General features: G+C 42.7%; 1 protein-coding gene across 2 annotated transcripts in view; it reads left to right on the top strand.

The window, feature by feature from the left end:
* The window catches only part of MAML3 (mastermind like transcriptional coactivator 3), a 439,331-nt gene that overhangs the window by 240,896 nt on the left and 172,947 nt on the right, over positions 1 to 25,488 (top strand). For both annotated transcript variants that reach the window (XM_082644936.1, XM_082644937.1), the window contains exon 2: positions 11,097 to 12,602. In XM_082644936.1, the coding sequence (XP_082501062.1) occupies positions 11,097 to 12,602 (1,506 nt within the window). The remainder of the gene's footprint in view (positions 1 to 11,096; positions 12,603 to 25,488) is intronic.

Raw genomic sequence — 25,488 nt, forward strand, 5'->3', positions numbered from 1 at the left:
GAGCACAGACTGTACTAAGGAGGCTTCCAGCTTTGGGATGCAGAAGGGCCAGGGACTTCCTGAGATAAGGCTGTTCGGGATGAGACCCTGACCTGAATCCTTGCGGGGATGGGGAGCCCCCAGGACATTTCCCGTTCTCATGCTCACTGAGCAGAGTGCTTGCAAGTTCCTCAGCCCGCAGGTCGATCTCTTCCTGCCCACTCTCCGTCTATCTCCCAAGAGAGAATGAGGAGAGAGCTAGACTAGCAAAGGATGATGAGACACAAGAGGGATGCTTAGATGGCTCTGCTATTTTGGATACAACTAAAAACTATAACATGGTTTCAGTGTATCTTCCATGATGCCTTTCTTATATTTCCAACGCTGGTACAGGAAATATATGTCAAGATTTGGGTTAAAGGGGCCAGCAATGGAGAACTCTAGGCCCTGAAGGAAAAGGAAATACTCAGTAGCTCCATTCAGGTTGCATCCTGGAAATGTATTTGATTTGAGCCTCAACCATCCAGTGCTGTTCTACAATCTAGGACACAAATACATTAGCACTTGGACTCAGGCTTGAATTGCAAATTTGATCTTTTGTTGTTCATATTTAAAAAGCTATACAAGGTGCTTGGAAAACGTTAGGCTTTTGCAGGCTAGGGAACAGAAGTACTATCATTTTACCTATTTGTATTTAGAGATCCAGGAACTAATCTATCTCAGCTGCAGTTGTGACTATTGATATCACTGCATTTTTAAAAAATTTAATTGTGTTTTTAAAATAGTAATAGCTAAGGCATAGTGGGTGCTTACACGATACCAGACATGAAGCTAAGTGCTTTCCCTATTATTTCATTTAAGTTCATCCTCACAGTAACTATAGGAGTTAGATATTATTAACCCATTTTACAGATAAGGCATCCAAAGCTTAGGGGAGTTTAAATAAGTTTTCCAGGATTCATTCATTCAACATGTATTTATTATCTACTTTGATAATAAATACAGTAGGGGCCCAGTAGTGGAATAAAGCAGAAAAATCCCTACCTTCATGTAACTCACTTTCTAATGGAGGGTATCGCAGCTAACATTTATGAAGTACCAGGCAATATTTATATGTATTAACTCTTAGGTAGAGGTTCTGGGGTTTGAAGCCAAGCTTTCTAACTCCAGGGCCAGTAGGGCTGTTTCTGTGTTACTGTTACTATTACTGTTCTGTGTTACTATTCTTTTTTTTTTTTTTAACATCTTTATTGGAGTATAATTGCTTTACAGTGGTGTGTTAGTTTCTGCTGTATAACAAAGTGAATCAGTTATACATAGACATATATCCCTATATCTCCTCCCTCTTGCGTCTCCCTCCCACCCTCCCTATCCCACCCCTCTAGGTGGTCACAAAGCAACGAGCTGATCTCCCTCTGCTACTGCCCTGTTCTGACTCACCCACCTTGGCCTGCTCTGCTGATAAGAGGTGTGGCTTGGTGTTCCCAGCCAGACCTGTCTGTCTCCATGGTCTCGGCCACCACTGTTTTCCAGCAGAACAAACAGAGCATTTGCCTTTATTTCTCCATCCTGCCCCGTCCATTTCATGGCCTAGAACAGAATCGTGGACCTGTAGTTTTAAAAATAAAGTCAGGTTCATTTTTAAGACAAGTGCCTGTTTTTTTGTTTTTGTTTTTTACAACTTTATTGGAGTATAATTGCTTCACAATGTTGTATTAGTTTCTGCTTTATAACAAAGTGAATCAGTTATACATATACATCTGTTCCCATATCTCTTCCCGCTTGCGTCTCCCTCCCTCCCACCCTCCTTATCCCACCCCTCCAGGCCGTCACAAAGCACCGAGCTGATCTCCCTGTGCTCTGCGGCTGCTTCCCACTAGCTTCCCACTACCTTACGTTTGGTAGTGTATATATGTCCATGCCTCTCTCTCGCTTTGTCACAGCTTACCCTTCCCCCTCCCCATATCCTCAAGTCCATTCTCAAGTAGGTCTGTGTCTTTATTCCCGTTTTACCCCTAGGTTCTTCACGACATTTTTTTTTTTAATTCCATATATATGTGTTAGCGTACGGTATTTGTCTTTCTCTTTCTGACTTACTTCACTCTGTATGACAGACTCTAGGTCCATCCACCTCACTACAAATAACTCAATTTCGTTTCTTTTTATGGCTGAGTAATATTCCATTGTATATATGTGCCACATCTTCTTTATCTATTCATCTGTTGATGGATACTTAGGTTGCTTCCATGTCCTGGCTATTGTAAATAGAGCTGCAATGACATTTTGGTACATGACTCTTTTTGAATTATGGTTTTCTCAGGGTATATGCCTAGTAGTGGGATTGCTGGGTCATATGGTAGTTCTATTTGTAGTTTTTTAAGGAACCTCCATACCGTTCTCCATGGCGGCTGTATCAATTCACATTCCCACCAGCAGTGCAAGAGTGTTCCTGTTTCTCCACACCCTCTCCAGCATTTATTGTTTCTAGATTTTTTGATGATGGCCATTCTGACTGGTGTGAGATGATATCTCATTGTAGTTTTGATTTGCATTTCTCTAATGATTAATGATGTTGAGCATTCTTTCACGTGTTTGTTGGCAGTCTGTATATCTTCTTTGGAGAAATGTCTATTTAGGTCTTCTGCCCATTTTTGGATTGGGTTGTTTGTTTTTTTGCTATTGAGCTGCATGAGCTGCTTATAAATTTTGGAGATTAATCCTTTGTCAGTTGCTTCATTTGCAAATATTTTCTCCCAGTCTGAGGGTTGTCTTTTGGTCTTGTTTATGGTTTCCTTTGCTGTGCAAAAGCTTTGAAGTTTCATTAGGTCCCATTTGTTTATTTTTGGTTTTATTTCCATTTCTCTAGGATGTGGGTCAAAAAGGATCTTGCTGTGATTTATGTCATAGAGTGTTCTGCCTATGTTTTCCTCTAAGATTTTGATAGTTTTTGGCCTTACATTTAGGTCTTTAATCCATTTTGAGCTTATTTTTGTGTATGGTGTTAGGGAGTGATCTAATCTCATACTTTTACATCTACCTGTCCAGTTTTTCCAGCACCACTTATTGAAGAGGCTGTCCTTTCTCCACTGTACATACCTGCCTCCTTTATCAAAGATAAGTTGACCATATGTGCGTGGGTTTATCTCTGGGCTTTCTATCCTGTTCCATTGATCTGTCTCTCTGTTTTTGTGCCAGTACCATACTGTCTTGATTACTATAGCTTTGTAGTATAGTCTGAAGTCAGGGAGCCTGATTCCTCCAGCTCCATTTTTCGTTCTCAAGGTTGCTTTGGCTATTCAGGGTCTTTTGTGTTTCCAAACAAATTGTGCAATTTTTTATTCTAGTTCTGTGAAAAATGCCAGTGGTAGTTTGATAGGGATTGCATTGAATCTGTAGATTGCTTTGGGTAGTAGAGTCATTTTCACAATATTGATTCTTCCAATCCAGGAACATGGTATATCTCTCCATCTATTTGTATCATCTTTAATTTTCTATTTGTATCATCTTTAATTTCTTTCATCAGTGTCTTGTAATTTTTTACATACAGGTCTTTTGTCTCCTTAGGTAGGTTTATTCCTAGATATTTTATTCTTTTTGTTGCAGTGGTAAATGGGAGTGTTTTCTTGATTTCACTTTCAGATTTTTCATCATTAGTGTACAGGAATGCCAGAGATTTCTGTGCATTAATTTTGTATCCTGCTACTTTACCAAATTCATTGATTAGCTCTAGTAGTTTTCTGGTAGCATCTTTAGGATTCTCTATGTATAGTATCATGTCATCTGCAAACATTGACAGCTTTACTTATTCTTTTCCGATTTGGATTCCTTTTATTTCCTTTTCTTCTCTGATTGCTGTGGCTAAAACTTCCAAAACTATGTTGAATAAGAGTGGTGAGAGTGAGCAGCCTTGTCTTGATCGTGATCTTAGTGGAAATGGTTTCAGTTTTTCACCATTGAGGATGATGTTGGCTGTGGGTTTGTCATATATGGCCTTTATTATGTTGAGGAAAGTTCCCTCTATGCCTACTTTCTGCAGGGTTTTTATCATAAATGGGTGTTGAATTCTGTCGAAAGCTTTCTCTGCATCTATTGAGATGATCATATGGTTTTTCTCCTTCAATTTGTTACTATGGTGTATCACGTTGATTGATTTGCGTATATTGAAGAATCCTTACATTCCTGGAATAAACCCAACCTGGTCATGGTGTATGATCCTTTTAATGTGCTGTTGGATTCTGTTTGCTAGTATTTTGTTGAGGATCTTTGCATCTATGTTCATCAGTGATATTGGCCTGTAGTTTTCTTTCTTTGTGACATCCTTGTCTGGTTTTGGTATCAGGGTGCTGGTGGCCTCATAGAATGAGTTTGGGAGTGGTCCTCCTTCTGCTATATTTTGGAAGAGTTTGAGAAGGATAGGTGTTAGCTCTTCTCTAAATGTTTGATAGAATTTGCCTGTGAAGCCCTCTGGTCCTGGGCTTTTGTTTGTTGGAAGATTTTTTATCACAGTTTCAATTTCAGTGCCTGTGATTGGACTGTTCATATTTTCTCTTTCTTCCTGGTTCAGTCTTGGCAGGTTGTGCATTTCTAAGAATTTATCCATTTCTTCCAGGTTGTCCATTTTATTGGCATAGAATTGCTTGTAGTAATCTCTCATGATCTTTTGTATTTCTGCAGTGTCAGTTGTTACTTCTCCTTTTTCATTTCTAATTCTGTTGATTTGAGTCTTCTCCCTTTTTTTCTTGATGAGTCTGGCTAATGGTTTATCAATTTTGTTTATCTTCTCAAAGAACCAGCTTTTAGTTTTATTGATCTTTGCTCTCATTTTCTTCATTTCTTTTTCATTTATTTCTGATCTGATTTTTATGATTTCTTTCCTTCTGCTAACTTTGGGGTGTTTTTGTTCTTCTTTCTCTAATTGCTTTAGGTGCAAGGTCAGGTTGTTTACTCGAGATGTTTCCTGTTTCTTAAGGTGGGATTGTATTGCTATAAACTTCCCTCTTTGAACTGCTTTTGCTGCATCCCATAGGTTTTGGGTCTTCATGTCTCCATTGTCATTTGTTTCTAGGTATTTTTTGATTTCCTCTTTGATTTCTTCAGTGATCACTTCTTTATTAAGTAGTGTATTGTTTAGCCTCCATGTGTTTGTATTTTTTACAGCTCTTTTCCTGTAATTGATATCTAGTCTCATAGCATTGTGGTCAGAAAAGATACTTGATACAATTTCAATTTTCTTAAATTTACCAAGGCTTGATTTGTGACCCAAGATATGATCTATCCTGGAGAATGTTCCATGAGCACTTGAGAAAAATGTGTATTCTGTTGTTTTTGGATGGAATGTCCTATAAATATCAATTAAGTCCATCTTGTTTAATGTATCATTTAAAGCTTGTGTTTCCTTATTTATTTTCATTTTGGGTGATCTGTCCATTGGTGAAAGTGAGGTTTGAAGTCCCCTACTATGAATGTGTTACTGTCGATTTCCCCTTTTATGGCTGTTAGTATTTGCCTTATGTATTGAGGTGCTCCTATGTTGGGTGCATAAATATTTACAATTGTTATATCTTCTTTTTGGATTGATCCCTTGATCATTATGTAGTGTCCTTCTTTGTCTCTTCTAATAGTCTTTATTTTAAAGTCTATTTTGTCTGATATGAGAATTGCTACTCCAGCTTTCTTCTGATTTCCATTTGCATGGAATATCTTTTTCCATGCCCTTACTTTCAGTCTGTATGTGTCTCTAGGTCTGAAGTGGGTCTCTTGTAGACAGCATATATATGGGTCTTGTTTTTGTATCCATTCAGCCACTCTGTGTCTTTTGGTGGGAGCATTTAGTCCATTTACATTTAAGGTAATTATCAATATGTATGTTCCGATTCCCATTTTCTTAATTGTTTTGTGTTCATTATTGTAGATATTTTCCTTCTGTTGTGTTTCTTGCCTAGAAAAGTTCCTTTAGCATTTGTTGTAAAGCTGGTTTGGTGGTGCTGAACTCTCTCAGCTTTTGCTTGCCTGTAAAGGTTTTCATTTCTCCATCAAATGTGAATGAGATCCTTGCTGGGTAGAGTAATCTTGGTTGCAGGTTTTTCTCCTTCATCACTTTAAATATGTCCTGCCAGGCCCTTCTGGCTTGTAGAGTTTCTGCTGAAAGATCAGCTGTTAACCTTATGGGGATTCCCTTGTGTGTTATTTGTTGTTTTTCCCTTGCTGCTTTTAATATGTTTTCATTGTGTTTAATTTTTGACAGTTTGATTAATATGTGTCTTGGCGTATTTCTCCTTGGATTTATTCTGTATGGGACTCTCTGTGCCTCCTGGACTTAACTATTTCCTTTCCCATATTAGGGAAGTTTTCAACTATAATCTCTTCAAATATTTTCTCAGTCCCTTTCTTTTTCTCTTCTTCTTCTGGAACCCCTATAATTCGAATGTTGGTGCGTTTAATGTTGCCCCAGAGGTCTCTGAGACTGTCCTCAGTTCTTTTCATTCTGTTTTCTTTATTCTGCTCTGTAGCAGGTATTTCCAGTACTTTATCTTCCAGGTCACTTATCCATTCTTCTGCCTCAGTTATTCTGCTATTGATACCTTCTAGAGTATTTTTAATTTCATTTATTGTGTTGCTCATCATTGACTGATTCATCTTTAGTTCTTCTAGGTCCTTGTTAACTGTTTCTTGCATTTTGTCTATTCTATTTCCAAGATTTTGGATCATCTTTACTATCATTATTCTGAATTCGTTTTCAGGTAGACTACCTATGTCCTCTTCATTTGTTAGGTCTGGTGGGTTTTTATCTTGCTCCTTCACCTGCTGTGTGTCTTTCTATCTTCTCATTTTGCTTATCTTACTGTGTTTGGGGTCTCCTTTTTGCAGGCTGCAGGTTCGTAGTTCCCGTTGTTTTTGGTGTCTGTCCCCAGTGGCTAAGGTTGTTTCAGTGGGTTGTGTAGGCTTCCTGGTGGAGGGGACTAGTGCCTGTGTTCTGGTGGATGAGGCTGGATCTTGTCTTTCTGGTGGACAGGTCCACGTCTGGTGGTGTGTTTTGGGGTGTCTGTGGACTTTTTATGATTTTAGGCAGCCTCTCTGCTAATGGGTGGTGTTGCATTCCTGTCTTGCTAGTTGTTTGGCATAGGGTGTCCAGCACTGTAGCTTGCTGGTTGTTGAGTGAAGCTGGGTGCTGGTGTTGAGATGGAGATCTCTGGGAGATTTTCGCCATTTGATATTATGTGGAGCTGGGAGGTCTCTTGTGGACCAGTGTCCTGAAGTTGGCTCTCCCACCTCTGAGGCACAGCACTGACTCCTGGCTGCAGCACCAAGAGCCTTTCATCCACAAGGCTCGGAATAAAAGGGAGAAAAAGTAGAAAGAAAGAATTAGTAGAAGTAGAAAGAAAGAAAGAATGGAGGGAGGGAGGGAGGAAGGAGGGAAGGTAGGAAAAAAGAAAGAGAAGATAAAGTAAAATAGAATAAAGTATGATAAAATAGAGTTATTAAAAGAAAAAAATAATTATTAAAAAAAAAAAGGACGGTTAGAACCCTGGGACAAATGGTGGGAGCAAAGCTATACTGACAGAATCTCACACAGAAGCATACACATACACATTCACAAAAAGAGGAAAAGGGGAAAAAATCATAAATCTTGCTCTCAAAGTCCACCTCCTCAATTTGGGATGAGTCGTTCTCTAAAGGAGGGAAGGAAGGAAGGAAGGAAAGAAAGAAAGAAGATAAAGTAAAATAAAATAAAGTTATTAAAAAATAATTATTAAGAAAAAAATTTTAAAAAAACGGACGGATATAACACTAGGACAAATGGTGGAAGCAAAGCTATACCGACAAAATCTCACACAGAAGCATACACTCACAAAAAGAGGAAAAGGGGAAAAAATCATAAATCTTGTTCTCAAAGTCCACCTCCTCAATTTGGGATGATTCGTTGTCTATTCATGTATTCCACAGATGCAGGGTACATCAAGTTGATTGTGGAGCTTTAATCCGCTGCTTCTGAGACTGCTGGGAGAGATTTCCCTTTCTCTTCTTTATTCTCACAGCTCCTGGGTCTCAGTTTTGGATTTGGCCCCGCCTCTACGTGTAGATCGCCGGAGGGTGTCTGTTCTTTGATCGGACAGGACGGGGTTAAAGGAGCAGCCGCTTAGGAGGCTCCGGCTCACTCCGGCCGCGGGGAGGGAGGGGCACGGAGGGCGGGGCGAGCCTGCGGCGTCAGACGCCGGCGTGACGTTGCACCAGCCCGAGGCGCACCGTGCGTTCTCCCCGGGAAGCCGTCTCTGGATCCCGGGACCCTGGCAGTGGCGGGCTGCACAGGCTTCCCGGAAGGTAAGTGTGGACAGTGACCTGCGCTCGCACACAGGCCTCTTGGCGGCGGCAGCAGCAGCCCCAGCGTCCCACGCCCATCTCGGGTCTGTGCTTTTAGCCGCGTCTCGCGTCTCTGGAGCTCTTTAAGTAGCGCTCTTAATCCCCTCTCCTCGCGCACCAGGAAACCAAGAGGGAAGAAAAAGTCTCTTGCCTTTTCGGCAGGTCCAGACTTTTTCCTGGACTCCCTCCCGGCTAGCTGTGGCGCATTAGCCCCTTCAGGCTGTGTTCACGCCGCCAAGCCCAGTCCTCTCCCTGCGCTCCGACCGAAGCCCGAGCCTCAGCTCCCAGCCCCGCCTGCCCCGGCGGCCGAGCAGACAAGCCTCTCGGGCTGGTGAGTGCCGGTCGGCACCGATCCTCTGTGCGGAAATCTCTCCGCTTTGCCCTCCGCACCTCTGTTGCTGTGCTCTCCTCCGCTACCCCGAAGCTTTCCCCCTCCGCCACCCGCAGTCTCCGCCCGCAAAGGGGCTTCTAGTGTGTGGAAACCTTTCCTCCTTCACGGCTCCCTCCCACTGGCGCAGGTTCCGTCCGTCCCTATCCTGTTGTCTCTGGTTTTTCTTTTTTCTTTTGCCCTACCCAGGTACGTGGGGGAGTTTCTTGCCTTTTGGGGGGTCTGAGGTCTTCTGCCAGCGTTCAGTAGGTGTTCTGTAGTTGTTACACGTGTAGGTGAATTTCAGGTGTATCTGTGGGGAGGAAGGTGATCTCCGCGTCTTACTCTTCCGCCATCTTCCCCCTCCAAGTGCCTGTTTTTTTAAGGTTAACATCCCTACAGGAGGTGCCGAGGGCCCGGAGCTTTACTTCCTTTAGACCCTGAAGCTGTCATATCTGAACTTGCCACTGTGTTGGAGCTACATTCAAGTATCTGCCATATCTACGATCAGAACCACGGTTTCCTGGTTTGTTCAATAAATAACGTAATTTTCTAGCAGGTTCTACTTAAGATGATGGATTGAGCCAGATCTTGTTTGAAGTCAAATCCCATTGTGTCCCAGTTGGGGCCTTGTTTTCAGAAATTCAGGACACCTGCCAAGCAACTACAGAATGTTTGGTGATTAAAAATAGAAAGTTTAGGAGCAAGGGTTAGACTGGATTTTTACTTAAGAACCTCTTTTGTTTCCTTTTAAAATGGAATTCTCTACTTATGAGAGAAAGGCAATAAAGTAGCACTTCTTAGAATCCCCCAGATTGTCTCCGGAAGGGTTTTATTCTACAGGTGGCGGCCGGGGAGCCTTCCCAGTTCCATGTGTGAGTGGGGCGTCAGAGGGGAGCCTGCCCCTCTCCCCCCTTGCTCCTGTGATACGCAGCCCCTCTGGCAAGGATAGGAGAGTGCCCAAGTGGGGCTCTTATGCCTCTTCCCTCCTTCCCCAGGTCACCCTGCCTTGTGCCTTCAGCTCTGCAAAGTTACTGAAACCTCTGTCTAACCCAGTTTGCCTTCCCTTTGTCATCATCCACCAAGCGTTTCCCCCGGGCTTTTCAAAGGAGTCCAGTTAAATGGACACAATACTCTCCAGGGTGAGAGATTCCATTACCAGGAATGTAGAAGCTCAAAGTCAAGCATTCTTTCATGTCAATGGAGTTGCCTCCTGCTCTGATCCAAGCTCACCTCCCTCAGCCCCTGTGAATGAAACAATAGAATCATTCATTTTTGCCACTATTAACCACTGCTATGAACGTGAACTGAACCCTACCTGCAGCCCCACAGATACACAGTAAGCAAGTCAGCCGTAGCCCTTCTTCTTGGAGCTCACTAAACAGACACTTAAGCAATTGCCCCAAAGTATGGTAGAAGCTATGATGGGGAAGTAGAGGTTGCTTGGAAAACGTATTCCAGGATTTCCAACCCAGTGCAGGTGGGCCAAAGGAGGTACCCATTGTAGTTGGGGTGAAGGGATGTGAGAGAAGGTTTCCTAGAGGAAGTGAAGTCTAAGCTACAACCTGGAAGATGAGTAGCTGTTACCAGGGCATGGGGGAGAAGTATGTTCCAAGAAAAGAAAACAACATGTACTGTGCCTTGGAAGCAGAAGGAAGCTTAAGACCAAACAATGAAGAATCCCAGCACTTAGGAGAGCGAAAGAAGAATACAGAAGAGACTGAGAAAGCACAGATGGAGAGAATGGAGGAAACCCAGAAAAGTGTGGTATCATGGAAACCCATGGAAGCATACTTTTAGAACAGGGCAGGCTACTACGTCACGAACTGCTGGGAGGTCAAGTAAAATGAGAACCAAAACGAAGTTTCTGGTGATGTTAACCATGAATCTTCATTTCTGTGTTATTCAGCGAATGTGTTAAATTCCGTAATCTTGGAGGATTTTCAGTGTTCTGTAAAGTATTGTTGATTTAATTCTTTAACGTTCTCAAGTCAGATGCGACAAGAACTTAAGATAGGTTTTAGCACCTTTCTAGAGCATGACACATTTTGGGCCAAGTCTCACACGTAGCATTCATTTGAAAAATAATAATAAGACGATGCTTCCCAATAGGAGAATTATTGCCTTAACTCTTTCTTTTCTTTTGTTCCACCCTCTAGTCTTTAGTTTGCTTTCTATCTCTTAGCCGTATGAGCTCTGCTTTTGGGCAAAACCTTTTCCCATAGAATTTGAATTGAAGCCTGGCCAATTTTGAAATTAGAAGTATAACATCTTTCTGATGTGTTCTAAACCATTTAAAAATGAGTTCGTCGTGATGCATACCGCCATGCTTAATGAGTAAGTAAACCAGGACTTGGAGATTTAGTTATTCTCTTTCCTGTTTCTTTTCCAGCTCCAAGAGACTGTGAAAAGGAAGTTGGAAGGAGCCCGATCACCACTTAATGGAGACCAGCAGAATGGTGCTTGTGATGGGAGTTTTTCTCCAACTAGCAAGCGAATACGAAAGGACATTCCTACAGGGATGGAAGCCATCAACAATTTGCCCAACAACATGCCACTGCCTTCAGCTTCTCCTCTTCACCAACTTGACCTGAAGCCTTCTTTGCCCTTGCAGAATAGTGGGACTCACACTCCTGGGCTTCTGGAAGATCTGAGTAAGAATGGGAGACTCCCAGAACTTAAAATTCCTGTGAATGGTTGCAGTGACCTGGAGGACAGCTTCACCATCTTGCAGAGCAAGGACCTCAAACAAGAACCTCTAGATGACCCTACTTGCATAGACACATCAGAAACGTCTCTTTCGAATCAGAACAAGCTGTTCTCAGACATTAACCTGAATGATCAGGAGTGGCAAGAATTAATCGATGAACTGGCCAACACAGTTCCTGAAGATGACATACAGGACCTGTTCAACGAAGACTTCGAAGAGAAGAAGGAACCAGAGTTCTCGCAGCCGGCCACGGAGACCCCCATCTCCCAGGAGAGCTCCAGCGCCAAGAGTGACCCGTCCCACTCTCCTTTTGCACACGTCTCCCTGGGCTCTCCCCAGGCCCGGCCTTCTTCTTCTGGTCCTCCCTTTTCTACCGTCTCCACGGCCACCACTTTACCTCCCGTGGCCAGCACTCCCGCGGCCCCCAACCCTGCCAGCTCCCCAGCACACTGTGCTGTGCAGTCCCCTCAAACTCCGAACCAAGCCCACGCTCCAGGCCAGGCTCCACCTCGGCCTGGAAATGGTTATCTCCTTAATCCGGCCGCCGTGCCAGTGGCTGGTGCAGGGTCGGGGCCTGGTGCTGTGCCCGGCTCTGAGCTGTCTCCAGCCGAGCAGCTCAAGCAGATGGCGGCCCAGCAACAGCAAAGGGCCAAACTCCTGCAGCAGAAGCAGCAGCAGCACTCGAATCAGACTGCAAGTTGGTCTCCTTTAGGGCCTCCATCCAGTCCCTACGGAGCAGCTTTCACTGCGGAAAAACCAAATAGCCCAATGATGTACCCCCAAGCCTTTAACAACCAAAATCCTATAGTGCCTCCCATGGCCAACAACCTGCAGAAGACGACAATGAATAACTACCTCCCTCAGAATCACATGAATATGATCAATCAGCAGCCAAATAACCTGGGTACAAACTCCTCAAACAAACAGCACAGTATTCTTACTTACGGCAACACTAAGCCTCTGACCCATTTTAATGCAGACTTGAGTCAGAGGATGACGCCCCCGATGGCCAACCCCGGCAAAACCCCCCTGATGCCCTACATCCAGCAGCAACCCCCGCAGCCGCAGCCGCAGCTCCAGGCCCCCAGGGCACACCTGAGTGAGGACCAGAAACGCATGCTTCTCATCAAGCAGAAGGGAGTGATGAATCAGCCCATGGCTTACCCGGCGCTTCCATCCCATGGTCAGGTAAGTGTGAAAGTGGGACGCGCTTGGAGGTGCTCTCGGCGTGCGTTGCAGACCGTCGGCGTGCGGTGCTCCCCGTGCTTCGGTGGCAGGGGGTTAATCACCTGTGGAAATCCTTCTTACATATCCTCATGTAGTTTCTACGTTTGTTGGAGGTTTTTTTCCTCTTTTTCCTAAGAGGTGGGGAAAGGCGGCGCAGTATACTTTGCTGTATTTGAATGCCTGGGAATCGAACTTCTTTTATTCTGGACAGCAGATAAGAAAGCGAAAATGGCCTAACATGCTCACTAGGAAGGAAGCAGGCTGTCGAGGTCCCATGACAGAACGTGGTTCTCCTGTAGCTTCTCTCCCGGGTCATGCGGTCCAGGACTGGGGGTGGCGGGAAGGCCAGCGCGTTTAGGGATCTCTACAACCGTCTGAGAAGGTTCTGAACATCCTTGGCCTGTCTCACCGAGTTATGAGTCATGGAAATTTGGATTCTTGATGTTCAAAGGTGGGAGAGTTTTCTGTGTTTGCAAAGGGAAGTGGAGGGTAGATTTTGGCAGGACCGTGTAACGTTTTAACATTTGTTAATGTACTGGCACCGTTAGAAGCTGTTTCAGCCTCGTGACTTTGAGAGTTTAGTAAAACCTCTCCAATTCGTTCAGCTGTGATTCGGGAGAATTTGATGATGACCGTCTCTTAGTGCTCTGTTAAAGTCTCCTCTTTCCCACTGTCTTTCTTCATGACATCCTGGTATCGGGGTGTAGGGCTCTCAGGGATCCATGGTAAAAATAAGTGGCAGCCATTGGGGAGTGGACTCGCATTGACCATCATGGGCTCTCCTCGCCCTGACCAGTGTAGCAAGCAGCCAACCCTCCTTTAATTTAACACATCATCTGCCTGGCAGGGCGCGAAGGGAAATCCGCGGCTCTACTGATCTTACCCCGGCATGGGTGAATTCATGAGCCATCATTTCACTGCCAACTGCTGTCAGTTGTGGAGGCACAATTCTGCGCCTCAGTCCGCCCCGATGCCCACATTTGCATTGCAGTTGGAGACTTTGCAGGAAAGTCTTTGCTTTAGGGGCCCTCGTGCAAACAGGTCCAGACTAGTGCTTGGATAGGCATCCACAGTGGGATGCGTTGGAAGCGCTGAGAAGAAAGGCAGGCAGATCTTGCATCACCAGGCACTGTTTGCACGTGCCTCTCCATGTGTGCGCCCTCCCCCAGCCCCCCACCCCACCTCCCCAAGCCTGCTGGAGCCTGCAGGGCTGGAGGTGGTGCCGGCCTGCAGAGGCCTGAGCTCTGTGGCTTGATGCTTGTCCTTCACAGCCCTTCCAACCCCCAAACCTCGTAGTGGTTTCTTGTCTGCACATGCTGACCGGCTCTAGAGAAATTCTGCCTGGAGAAATAAAACTATAGCTTGGTTGACATCGACGGCAATCAGTCGCTGGTAGAAAAACATCATTGAAATGGGAACTTTTATGTCTTATCTTGGTTTCATTAAAACTCTATATACCATTGGAAAAAGGCAGCATTTTATACATTTCAATATTAAGTTCTGAAGCAGGCAAAAATATAGGCAATACACAAGGATGTTTGTTGTAGCCCAGAGGTTTATGAGATGGCAGGCTGTCAGAACGGTCTGCTCTTAATCTTAAGGCATCTTGTGCTTCTACATCCGCTGTTTTTCACACCAGCTACGCTAGAGTCCTTCCTCCAGACCAGACCAGTGGTTTCAACTCTGCAGACATGTGGGTGCAACGTAAGCCAGCCTCACTCCCCACCCTCACTTAAACGTCTTTTGAAATTTGCCAGCTTGGGACGAAGCTCCTGTCTTTGCTGGAACATGAATTTTAAAGGTGCTTATTTCAGGTCCTTATGCTTGCCTGGCTATGAGTAACCAAAGCCTTGAGCTGCAGAGGTCATGTTGAGAAAGGGCTCAGTCAAGTGATGAAGAAACAGAAGTGATGGTTTTTTCTAGATTAAATCTGTGCGCTCTTCCTCTCCTCCTTCCATCTCACGAGGTGCTTTCAGGATGCGCAGAACCTTCCTTATTAGAATAAGCATTTCTTAACCTCATAAAGAACCATCAAGCAAAGCATGCTTTTTAATGAAATATTAACTCACCACTGTTTGAAACAAGCTTCCACATACATATATCAACATGTGACTGTCTTTCTGCAAACACACCATTTATTTCATGCTTTTATCTGATTGTGGAGAAGTGTTGACACAGCTCTTGGAATAGTTAATTACACTCTACGCGAGTACTTTGCACAAATACAAGCATGAATTACAGGCAAGATATAAAGTATAATTATACACAGGTATAGTTCAAATTTGTTTTCTGCTGTTGCTAGTGAAAACTCACTTTACTCTTTCTTGGCCACAAGGACCATGATGAACGCCCAGTTTTAATGAGTAACTCAAGCACTGAAGCCGATAACACTAGAACATTTATTTCAAGATAATTTTCTTATACAGACGTTTACTTATTTGGGACATTTGCAGCAAACGCCATTTCTCTCAGGAACAAATAGAAATTCACTTTGTTCCTGGAGGCTTTGAGGAAGAGGGAGCCAAAAATAGAGAAAAAAAAACCCACAACTTATTTCAAAATTTTGAATATGTTTTATCTGGTAGTTCCACTTCTCAGAATTTACATATTATTTCTTATAATTAGAGAATTGAACAAAGATTTATGTACAAAGGTTATGCTCATGGTTTTACTTATGATTGTGAAAATTAGGACCAAAATAAGCATTTTGGAAAAATGAATAATGTACATGAAAATCATGCTATTAATGAATGATTAATCACATGGAAATGCTCAAAGTATGAGTGAAATGAGCAGATCAAATAACAGCTTGTATGTCACAATCCAAATTGTTTTTTAATAGGTATAGAAAAATACTGAATAACTAATATATTAAGAATGGTATTTCTGGTTGGTAAAATTATGAGCAATTATCATTTTCCTCTTCATACTTTTCTTTCATTTATTTGAGTATTATTTATTGTGTTTTTCTTTTCATCTTTATTGGAGTATAATTAATTTACAATGTTGTGTTAGTTTCTGCTGTACAACAAAGTGAATCAGCTATATGTATACATATATCCCCATATCCCCTCCCTCTTGAGCCTCCCTCCCACCCTCCCTATCCCACCCCTCCAGGTGGTCACAAAACGCCCAGCTGATCTCCCTGTGCTATGCGGCTGCTTCCCACTGGCTATCTATTTTATATTTGGTAGTGTATATCTGTCAGTGCTACTCTTTCACTTCATCCCAGCTTCCCTTTCCCCGCTCTGTGTCCTCAAGTCCGTTCTCTATGTCTTCGTCTTTATTCCTGTCCTGCCACTAGGTTCATCAGTGCCGTTTTTTTAGATTCTATATATATGTTTTAGCATATGCTATTTGTTTTTCTCTTTCTGACTCACTTCACTCTGTATGACAGACTCTAGGTCCATCCACCTCATTACAAATAACTCAGTTTCATTCCTTTTTATGGCTGAGTAATATTCCACTGTATATATGTGCCACATCTTCTTTATCCATTCATCTGTTGATGGACATTTAGGTTGCTTCCATGTCCTGGCTATTGTAAATAGTGTGCAGTGAACATTGTGGTACATGTATCTTTTTGAGAAATCCTCTTTATACTTTACTTAGTTTTTTTAATGTTCCATCATACATGTATGTTTAATTCTACCACTAGGAAAAATATGTTTTTAAGGAAGGAAAATACCCTATTTTTTAAATGTTTACATTCTACTGATTTTTTTTCAAAAAAATCCTTAGTTATCCAATTTGCCAGTAGGATTGAGGTGATACCATTACTTTCTATTCATTTACATATATGAGTTGTGAATCCCTCCTCTAGGAGGTAGTTCAAACCCCTTCTCCCCACACTTCACTCTCTTTTCCTTTCTCTCTCCACATCCCCTGTCATTCCTTACGATCTTCTCTTAATTTGTATGAAAATCAGCTAAAATAGTGACAATGAAAATATTAATAAAATTTCCACCATTATAAGCTTTCAACTCTTCTCTGAGATATGTTCTTGTTATTATTTCTTTGATCATTTCTCCCTTCCCTTTTCTCCTTTTGCACTTTCTGGAACTTCTCTTCATCATGTATTGGACCTTCTGGATTGCTCTCTAATTTTTAAAATATGTGTTTCTGTGATGAAATAACCAGAACTTACTTTGGTTGTGTCTGTTTTCCTGATCTTGTTTCTCAAGGACAGGATATCTCTCTCTCTCTCTCTCTCTGTTTTTACTAATTTTTGTATAGTACAGAATGCTGTGTCTTAAACATAAGGAAGTTTCATAAGTCATTTGATGGCAATGATCAAAGTTTGGACCAAAAATATGTTTACAGTTGATTATCAGCTCCAATGGGGAGAGTGTTAGCACAGATAACACAGAGCTGCCATTGAGATCAAATAGAAAAACTGGAAAGGCAAGTCTAAAAAGAATCCTTTGATAGGAGGTGGTTATCTTGAACCAGTGGAACAACAATGAGATTGCTGGGATGGCAAACTCTGTCTCTGTGTCCGACAAGCGAAAAAACAATGGAGCAACTATGAAAGAAGTAAAGCAAAAGCAAATAACTACTTTCTGGTCAAGGAAGGGTACAGGGATACCCAGACCCCAAGAATAATTCCTGCGGGGAAGAATGGAAAGTGAATGATTTCCAAAATGTGATGTTAATTTTTACTAGTTGCAATCATAGGACTAGATAAATCATAGACACTTTGCTACTTTATTCTTCATATGTGTGTTTTCTGTGTGTGGCTGGGTCTATCATAATGAGTCCATATATGCTTATATTTTACAGAATGTTTTCCCCTTTCAATTTTATTTTACCAAAGTCTGTTGGGTCTCCTGTGAGGTATATTATTATAAGCTTTGGAGCCATAAAAATCACCACAGAAGGATGAGAGCTCCAGTATTCACAGGCATCATGGAAATCTCTTTGAAGATACATTTTTCTTAACCTTAAAACCTTGGTGGGCTTCCCTGGTGGCGCAGTGGTTGAGAGTCCACCTGCCGATGCAGGGGACACAGGTTCGTGCCCCGGTCCGGGAAGATCCCACATGCCGCGGAGCAGCTGGGCCCGTGAGCCATGGCTGTTGAGCCTGCGCGTCCAGAGCCTGTGCTCCGCAATGGGAGAGGCCACAACAGTGAGAGGCCCGCGTACCGCAAAAAAACAAACAAACAAAAAAACCCCAAAAAACTTGGTGCCTCTTTGTTTAGTTTTTGTAAATTATGTATTGTTTATTTTATCCAGATAATACACGACCTAGTTCAGAAAATCAAATAGTACTATAAGGCTTATCATGAGAAAGAGCAGCCCCCTGCTTCCTCCCCTCCATTCTAATTTCTGCTTCCCAAAGGCAGTTGCTTCAATTCATGAAGTTGTTTTCTCTCATTTATCTCCATAAACTGCTGTTCCTCAATATTTCAATTGTTCGATTCTATAAAAGACGAGGATTTAACTCACTTACACTGCCTCCTCACAAACAACCCCCTCCACACACCGCCTCTCTTTTTCTCTTCGCATACTCTCAGTAGAACTCAGTATATCACAAATTATGATTTTGAAAGTATTGCATATTTACATGGCTGACTTTTGCGTACTGCCTCACAGTTTAGCTATGTAGTATACTATGGTTATATTTCCTTTCTTGTATAACCTTCTGTTTTCTCTGGAATTTATAACTGCCTCTTTTTTTTTTTCTTTTTTTTTTTTGGTGGTATGCAGGCCTCTCACAGTTGTGGCCTCTCCCATTGCGGAGCACAGGCTCTGGACGCGCAGGCTCAGCGGCCATGGCTCACGGGCCCAGCCGCTCCCCGGCATGTGGGATCTTCCTGGACCGGGGCACGAACCCGCGTCCCCTGCATCGGCAGGCGGACTCTCAACCACTGCGCCACCAGGGAAGCCCTGACTGCCTCTTTTTTAAATTGATGTTATCTCTGCACCTACTTTCAGTCTATCCTCAACCCTTCTGACTGTGTACAACTTTCATTATGATCAAGTACGTCAAATATTCTGTTTTTTATTATTTTCTTTTTTTCTCTCTCTCCCTCTTTCTCTCCTTCCCTCCCTCTCCTCCCACCTCCTACTTCCCTCTCTCTCTTTCTCCTTCTCTCTCTCTCTCTCCCTCTCCCTCTCTTTCTTTCTTTCCTTCGGTGTCTCTCCCGAAGGCTTATGTGCTCTTATGCCAATATTCTTCTGTCCTACATTTTCTTGGTCGGCTGCTTAACTGAAGTCATACAACTGCCTTTCACCATCATTCTTGGAATATTTCACCCCCTTCTGTGTTGCATTATCTGTTTTTCTTGATCCCTCCTCCTCGTCTTTCTCGGCTTAGTCCCTTAAATTGGCGGAGCACATGCTCAGAGCTTCTTAAGAAATGGTGCACAGGAGACTTTTTATGAAGATGATTTTTGAAAATGTCTTTATCCTAACATTTGACTCATAGTTTGCCAGATGTAGAATTATAGTCAAGAAAACATATTCCATCCAAATTGTAAAGGCATTTCTTCACCATCCTGTGGCTTTCATACTGCTGAGAAGTCCAGTGACATTTGGATACACACTCTATGTGTGTAACCTGTTTTTTCACTCTGAGAGCTTTTCACATCTTCTTTTATCCCTGAAATTTCTTGATGATATGCTTTAATATAGCCCTTTTTCATTCACTATGTCTGGTACTGTGACCTTTTTTTTTTTTTTTTAAATTTGGAACTGTGTCCTTAAGATATGTTCTTGTATTATTTCTTTGATCATTTCTCCCTTCCCTTTTCTCTTTTTTTTAACTTTCTGGAACTTTTATTCATCATGTATCAGACCTCCTGGATTGTTCTCTAATTTTCATATCTTTTCAATTTTCCATATCTTTGTCCTTTTGTTCTACATTCTGTGAGATTTTCTTAACTTTATGCTCCAACTCTAAAATTAAACATTTTATTTTATTTATCACATTTTTAATTTCCATAAGTTCTTCCTTGTTCTCTGATTTACCCTTTTTTGATCTAAAGCTATTAATTATCATTTTAAAATTAAGTTTTCTTGTACTCCCTGCTTTGTCTCTGTTTCTCCTAAGCACCATTTTCCATATGCTCATTTTATTTTTCTTTCTTTCACATTGAAAGCTTTTCTCACATGTTTGTTTATTTAAAGGGTGAGGCACGATAAAGCTAACTAGTTGCTCTGTGCGCTTAGATAGGACTTGTCAAATGTTGGGTTTCACTGTAGGGGGATTGAGCTAGAACCCAGCCACTTCACTGGGCCAGTGTCTACAGATTTTTCCCCCCAGGGCCAGTCAGAAAAGACTCCCTCAACTTCGTCACAGAGAGTTGTAAATCTAGAGGCCGGCTTTCAGGAGCTGAGCAGAGGAAGGGAATCGGCAGGTGGTGGTGATGGTGAGAGGTATCTCAGTAAATACTTTGTAGACTTTCACTTAATTTCCCTGTTTTGTATGGCTCCTCAGACCACCCTCAGCCAGGGCTGGGATGCAGGATTCCAGAGTTTTGTGGCTTCACCTCTCCCCACTCCTTCTTCCAGTCTGGGGTTGTGTGTCTGGTCCACCTCTTCATTAAACAGAACTTTAGCCAATTTTCCTTTTGTGTGCACCCCACACCTCCCACCCTGGCATTCAGAGGTGCTTCTGACTCCTGAGATTTTACAGCATCCTTTAACTTGACCCCTCTTGCTTTATTTCTGGCTTCCCCGCTGCCGGATTAGATTTAGCTTTCCCTAAACAGCTCAGTCGCTCACCACTCAGCCATCTGATTTTCATCTTCCAGAATTTTGTTGACACCCTGGATGGCTATTTCCATCTCCCACCCTCTTTGTTTTTGGATGCTTATGTCATTTTTATTCCTTTATTGTCACTATACCAGGGAGTAGGAAAATCCAAGACAAATGTGGATGTTCAGTCTACCAGAGGCTTCCTTGGCGACTTTCAACACCTTTCTATATGAATATCGAATACTGTCCGATATTGAAATTTATATGTTACAGCATATTTCACGTTACTGCTTCTAACATTTTGGGCTTTAATAGAGCTGATTTCATGAATGCTAAAGTGCTCTCTTGACATAAAATTTACATGTCAAATACATGTGTTCAGAAAGACAGCAGTGTCAACATGACCATCATGCTATTTTAGAGTAAGATCTGGTGGTTATAACCATTGAGTAGTTTTTAGAATCTTGAAAATATTGACTTACTTCAAGGACTATAGAAACAATTTAAGTTCCATGACCCTGACTAAGCCAATAGCATCTGGCAACTCAGATGCAAGGTAAAATATTGACAGAACCCTCATCACTGACTTAATCCAGGGCCTCCCAGCTGAGGGGAAACCCGTGGGCAGAAGCACTACCAGATTCCAGATAATACATGAAATGTTCCAATTCATGGGTATAATAGGTCATTTGCATCCACATACTGGCATATTTTGAAAATCCTGATTGATATTCTGTCGGAGTCTTAGAAATATGAGGCTAAGAGTAAACAGCAGAAAAAGAAAAGTTTTAGGAAAGGAATTCATTTTATAATAGTACTGTGGAAGAAAGAGGTTTTAATTAGCCCCCTCTGAGAATAGTCTTTAAAGGTTTTGTGGGATGAGAATATTCTTATTTACTGAGGGAGCTTACAACCCATCAGACAGTGGTTCTGAAACTTTTGTGGGCCTAAGAATCACCTGGGGAAATCGTTCAAGATACAGGGGATCAGATTCCACTGCCAAAGGTGCACAATCAGTAGGTCTACGATGAGGCTTGGGAAGGTGGATGTTAATAAGCAATCCACCACCATTTTCTATTGGAGAAATAGTACATAAGGTAACTGGAACTACAGTTAAAACAACCTATGTTTATTTCATTGCTCAGTATTTGCATATGCTTAAATTATTGTCCGTGGAACTATAAATTCTGCAAGGTCTCCGACTTGTATCGTTTGGAGTAAGATGGAAAAGTTAGGGTACTCTGCGCTTCCTGGATTTCTTTTTCTTTTTTAGGATAGAGTGATTTTTTTAAGAGATCAAATCCTGTGGATCCTGGCTATGTTTTGTAAATCATAGAATTACTCCTCTTGATTCTCTCGATAGGACAAAGCAGGTCATCCTCTATGCCCCCCGCCACCGTGGTGAAGGGTGGAATTTCCCTTTGTCCCCCAGAGAGAGGGTTGGCCATTCAGTCCTCTGTTTCAGGACCTGCTGAGGGCCCAGCCTTGTGTGTGCCCAGCTGCTTTCTTGGGATCTGTAGAGAGTGCCATGGCATGGAAAGTGCACACATTAAAGGAAGCACAAGGCTTACTGAGGACCTCTTTTAGGACATCTTCCTCAGGGCAAGACTGCTGGCAGGCACATCAGGAGGGTCACAACTTGGGGTTCTGTTTTCTGACACTGTTACATCAAGAATGGCATCCAAGCACCTTTCCCAGATGTTCCTGGGCTTTGCGGAGGTGTTGCCTTGGCTACATGCTATGTTTAATTCTACTTCCTGAGTCTTAGATTCCCTTCCTTGCAAAGTTGTTCACTGAACCCTAAGCCCCGGCCCAGTGCTCCCACTGGGTATCCAGTGCACTCACCCGTAAGAGAGTAGATCTGGCTTTATTTTTACCCTGACAGGAGCCTACTAGCCTAAGGGTCTATCACAAGTATATAAAATTGTGAAACCTGACCAGGCAAACCCTCCTCAAGTGTATTCACTCCTAAAATTCTTAGAATTCTAAATATAGACTAAGAAGATATATCAAAATAATATCATCTACAGTGTCTGGCAGTCTGGTTGGGGAGATGAGGAGGCTTATGAACAAGTAAATACAAGGCAACAAGTGGTTAAGTGCTATCTTACTAAATTCTACATTAAGGCTCATGGGCAGAGAGAGGCGACGGCCAGGACTGCCAAGAGTGGAAAGGAGAAGCCTCCAAGGGGGAGGTAAGCCTTGAGGCAGACCAAGGATAGGTAGGAGTTGGATGCGTTGAAGGTGGTGGAAAGACATTCTGGTGCAGGCAAGGGGTTGTTCCTTAAGAGCTGATACAGGGCTTCCCTGGTGGCGCAGTGGTTGAGAGTCCGCCTGCCGATGCAGGGGACACAGGTTCGTGCCTTGGTCCAGGAAGATCCCACATGCCGCGGAGCGGCTGGGCCCGTGAGCCATGGCCACTGAGCCTGCGCGTCCGGAGCCTGTGCTCCGCAACGGGAGAGGCCACAGCAGTGAGAGGCCCGCGTACCGCAAAAAAAAAAAAAGAGATGATACAGATTCTGGCCAGTCTGGAGGGAAGGTTACCCTTGGAGAATAGTGAAGTGAAAGGCGTGGGAGAACAGCTAGCGGACCTTCTACTATTTGAAGTAGGAGACAGTAAGAATCTCGATCTGGATGTAGCATTTAAATTTTAAGGAAAAACAGACACAGCAGCATTTAGAGGAAAGGAATAACAGAACTTGGTGATTGAATATATGAGATGAAAGGGAAATGAATCAAATACTTATGACCATAAGGTTAAATATTAGGGTAGTATAATAGTTTCTGAAAGATGATAAGCATGTCATATATACACCTAAATATCAAAACTTACTTGTATTTAAAAGCAACTCAAACAGTTGATATTATTTATCTTATTCTGCTGATTTGTATCTCTCATTTGCTAAGGTACAGGTTCCACGCTCTGCAATAGGGTGAAGCAAGCACATAGCACTTTTTTAAAAGTTTGTGTTAAATTGAGCCACAAATAGCTTCTCCTGTGTTTTGTAGTTGGGCTTTTTGTTTTTACAAGGGTTTAGTTTTCAATAAATTCATATTATTATGAAAATAGTTGTTTTCATTAGAGTAGTAATAGACTATTATATGTTCCTTTTGCTTAGTATTTCTATCATAAGGATTGACTTGGTCACATCTTACCTATTACTCAAAAGTCCTGTCTAAAGAGAGCCATCGTGCGAGAATATGAGAGGAGCAGGATTCCAAGCTTTCAAACATAGTACATCATCATTCATTAACTACTCATAGCAACTCTGGACTTTTCTTTGAAAAACAAAATGCTGTTTTTCGGATACAAAGGTGTTCTATTATATCTTGGTTTCTGAGCAAGTTTCTATGGAATTCATCTTTTTTATGACACCAAGTGGTTTGCATCTGACCCCGTGCGTAAAGAATCAAAATACCTTTCATGAGTTAGTTACATTTCTAATACATTGTCATGATTAGTTAATATGATTCATGAGCTTATGCAGCTTATCTATACATTTTCACTTACTAAAGAGTAAGTATTGACTCCATATAGTATCCAAACTGATAACTCTCATTTATTAATATTATGATTTCCTAGAAGACATTTTATCAACATACCTGCATTCCCTAATTACTTTTGCATCCGACACATTTGAAAGTTTATTTGGGCTTCTTTTCTGCGCTGGGCTCCAGCCAGTTCCTACAAAGGACATTAATGAGCTTGCTAGGCCACAAATGCTTGCAGTGCCAAGCTGAAGGTAGACAGTGGTGCAAGGAAAAAGGTCATCATCTCTAGGGGGAGAGAGCAGTGCACCTGAGGCCACGGCTAGTGTTTCTAGTGCCTGGGTGAGAATCGGGAAATGGTCACCCCTTCTGAGAAGATGGACTGAAGCTGCAGCCCCATACGCATCCCAGGCGTGAAGCTGCAGCCCCCTTGCACCCTCCACTGGACACTGTTGTGCTAGTCATGAATTGCACAACCACAGGTTGGGGCTCTGGTACACCTGCTCATTCCCTAAAAGCCACTAAGCGCAGAGCAGAGAGTCAGCTTCTCAGGTCAGTGCAGTAAGAATCCAAGTACCGTGTGCCACGCGGTGCCATGCTGTGCTGTCCCTGAGGGGCCTGGAATGTGAAACCATCAGGTTGAAGGGTGACCAAAGGCCCTGGAATGCAGGGTGGTTCACATCTGACTGTAGAGCAGCCTTCATGACAGACAATGCTAGTTTCAATATCACTTCTTACTAAGATTTTCCTTGCTGTGGCAGAAAAGCCCAGAGAAAATCATTTGGCCTCTCAGAGCTGTGACAAACTCGAGAGCGGAACTGCCAATAGAAATATCATACAAACCACAAATACAAACCATGGAATTAAAAAATTTCTATTGGCCACGTCACAAAAGGCCCAAAGAAACGGATAAAATTAATTTTAATATATATATGTATTTTTTAAAAAGCAAATGAATTGACTATTTAAGCCAGGCTTTTATTTTTATTTTTTGTCCGTGCCACACGGCATGTGGGATCTTCGTTCCCCAACCAGGGATCAAACTCGTGCCCCCTACAGTGGAGGTGGGGAGCTCTAACCACTGGACCGCCAGGGAATTCCCTTAATCTATTTTTATTTAGCCCAATATATGAAAATATGATGTCAAAGAATATAAATATTGTTAATGAGATATTTGACATTGTTTTCTTTATACCAAGTCTTTGAAATCGGGTGTGTCTTTTACACGTACAGCACAACTCAATTTGCAAGGCACATTTTGGGTGTTCAGTAGCCACACGTGGCTAGTGGCCAGGTGTTGGACAGGGCAGGTCTGAAACAACAATAGCAAAAGTCTGCTCTGTGATCAGAAAGGCGATCGGCAGGACCAGAGGTGAAGCAGGATGAAAATGTTTTGGCTGTTTCAGAGCCGCTGATTCTTTATGTCACCTCTTAACAGCTCTGTGACCCTCAACTGGACAGAATAGACTGGTGCCTCCCATTGCCCTCCCGACATCCCGAGAGCCACACGCAGCAGGCTCTGTGTCCTTGTCATTAGAATTCACCTGCTCCGAGTGGCCCACGGCCTTCAGATACTTCCACAGCCGTTTGTTACCCGGGGCTTCCCTTATTCATTCAGACCCTATTGTCAACATATAACATTTGCAAGCAGCAGCCT

This window comes from Mesoplodon mirus, assembly GCF_964341445.2.
Source record: "Mesoplodon mirus genome assembly, chromosome: 2".
NCBI classification, from domain to species: domain Eukaryota; kingdom Metazoa; phylum Chordata; class Mammalia; order Artiodactyla; family Ziphiidae; genus Mesoplodon; species Mesoplodon mirus.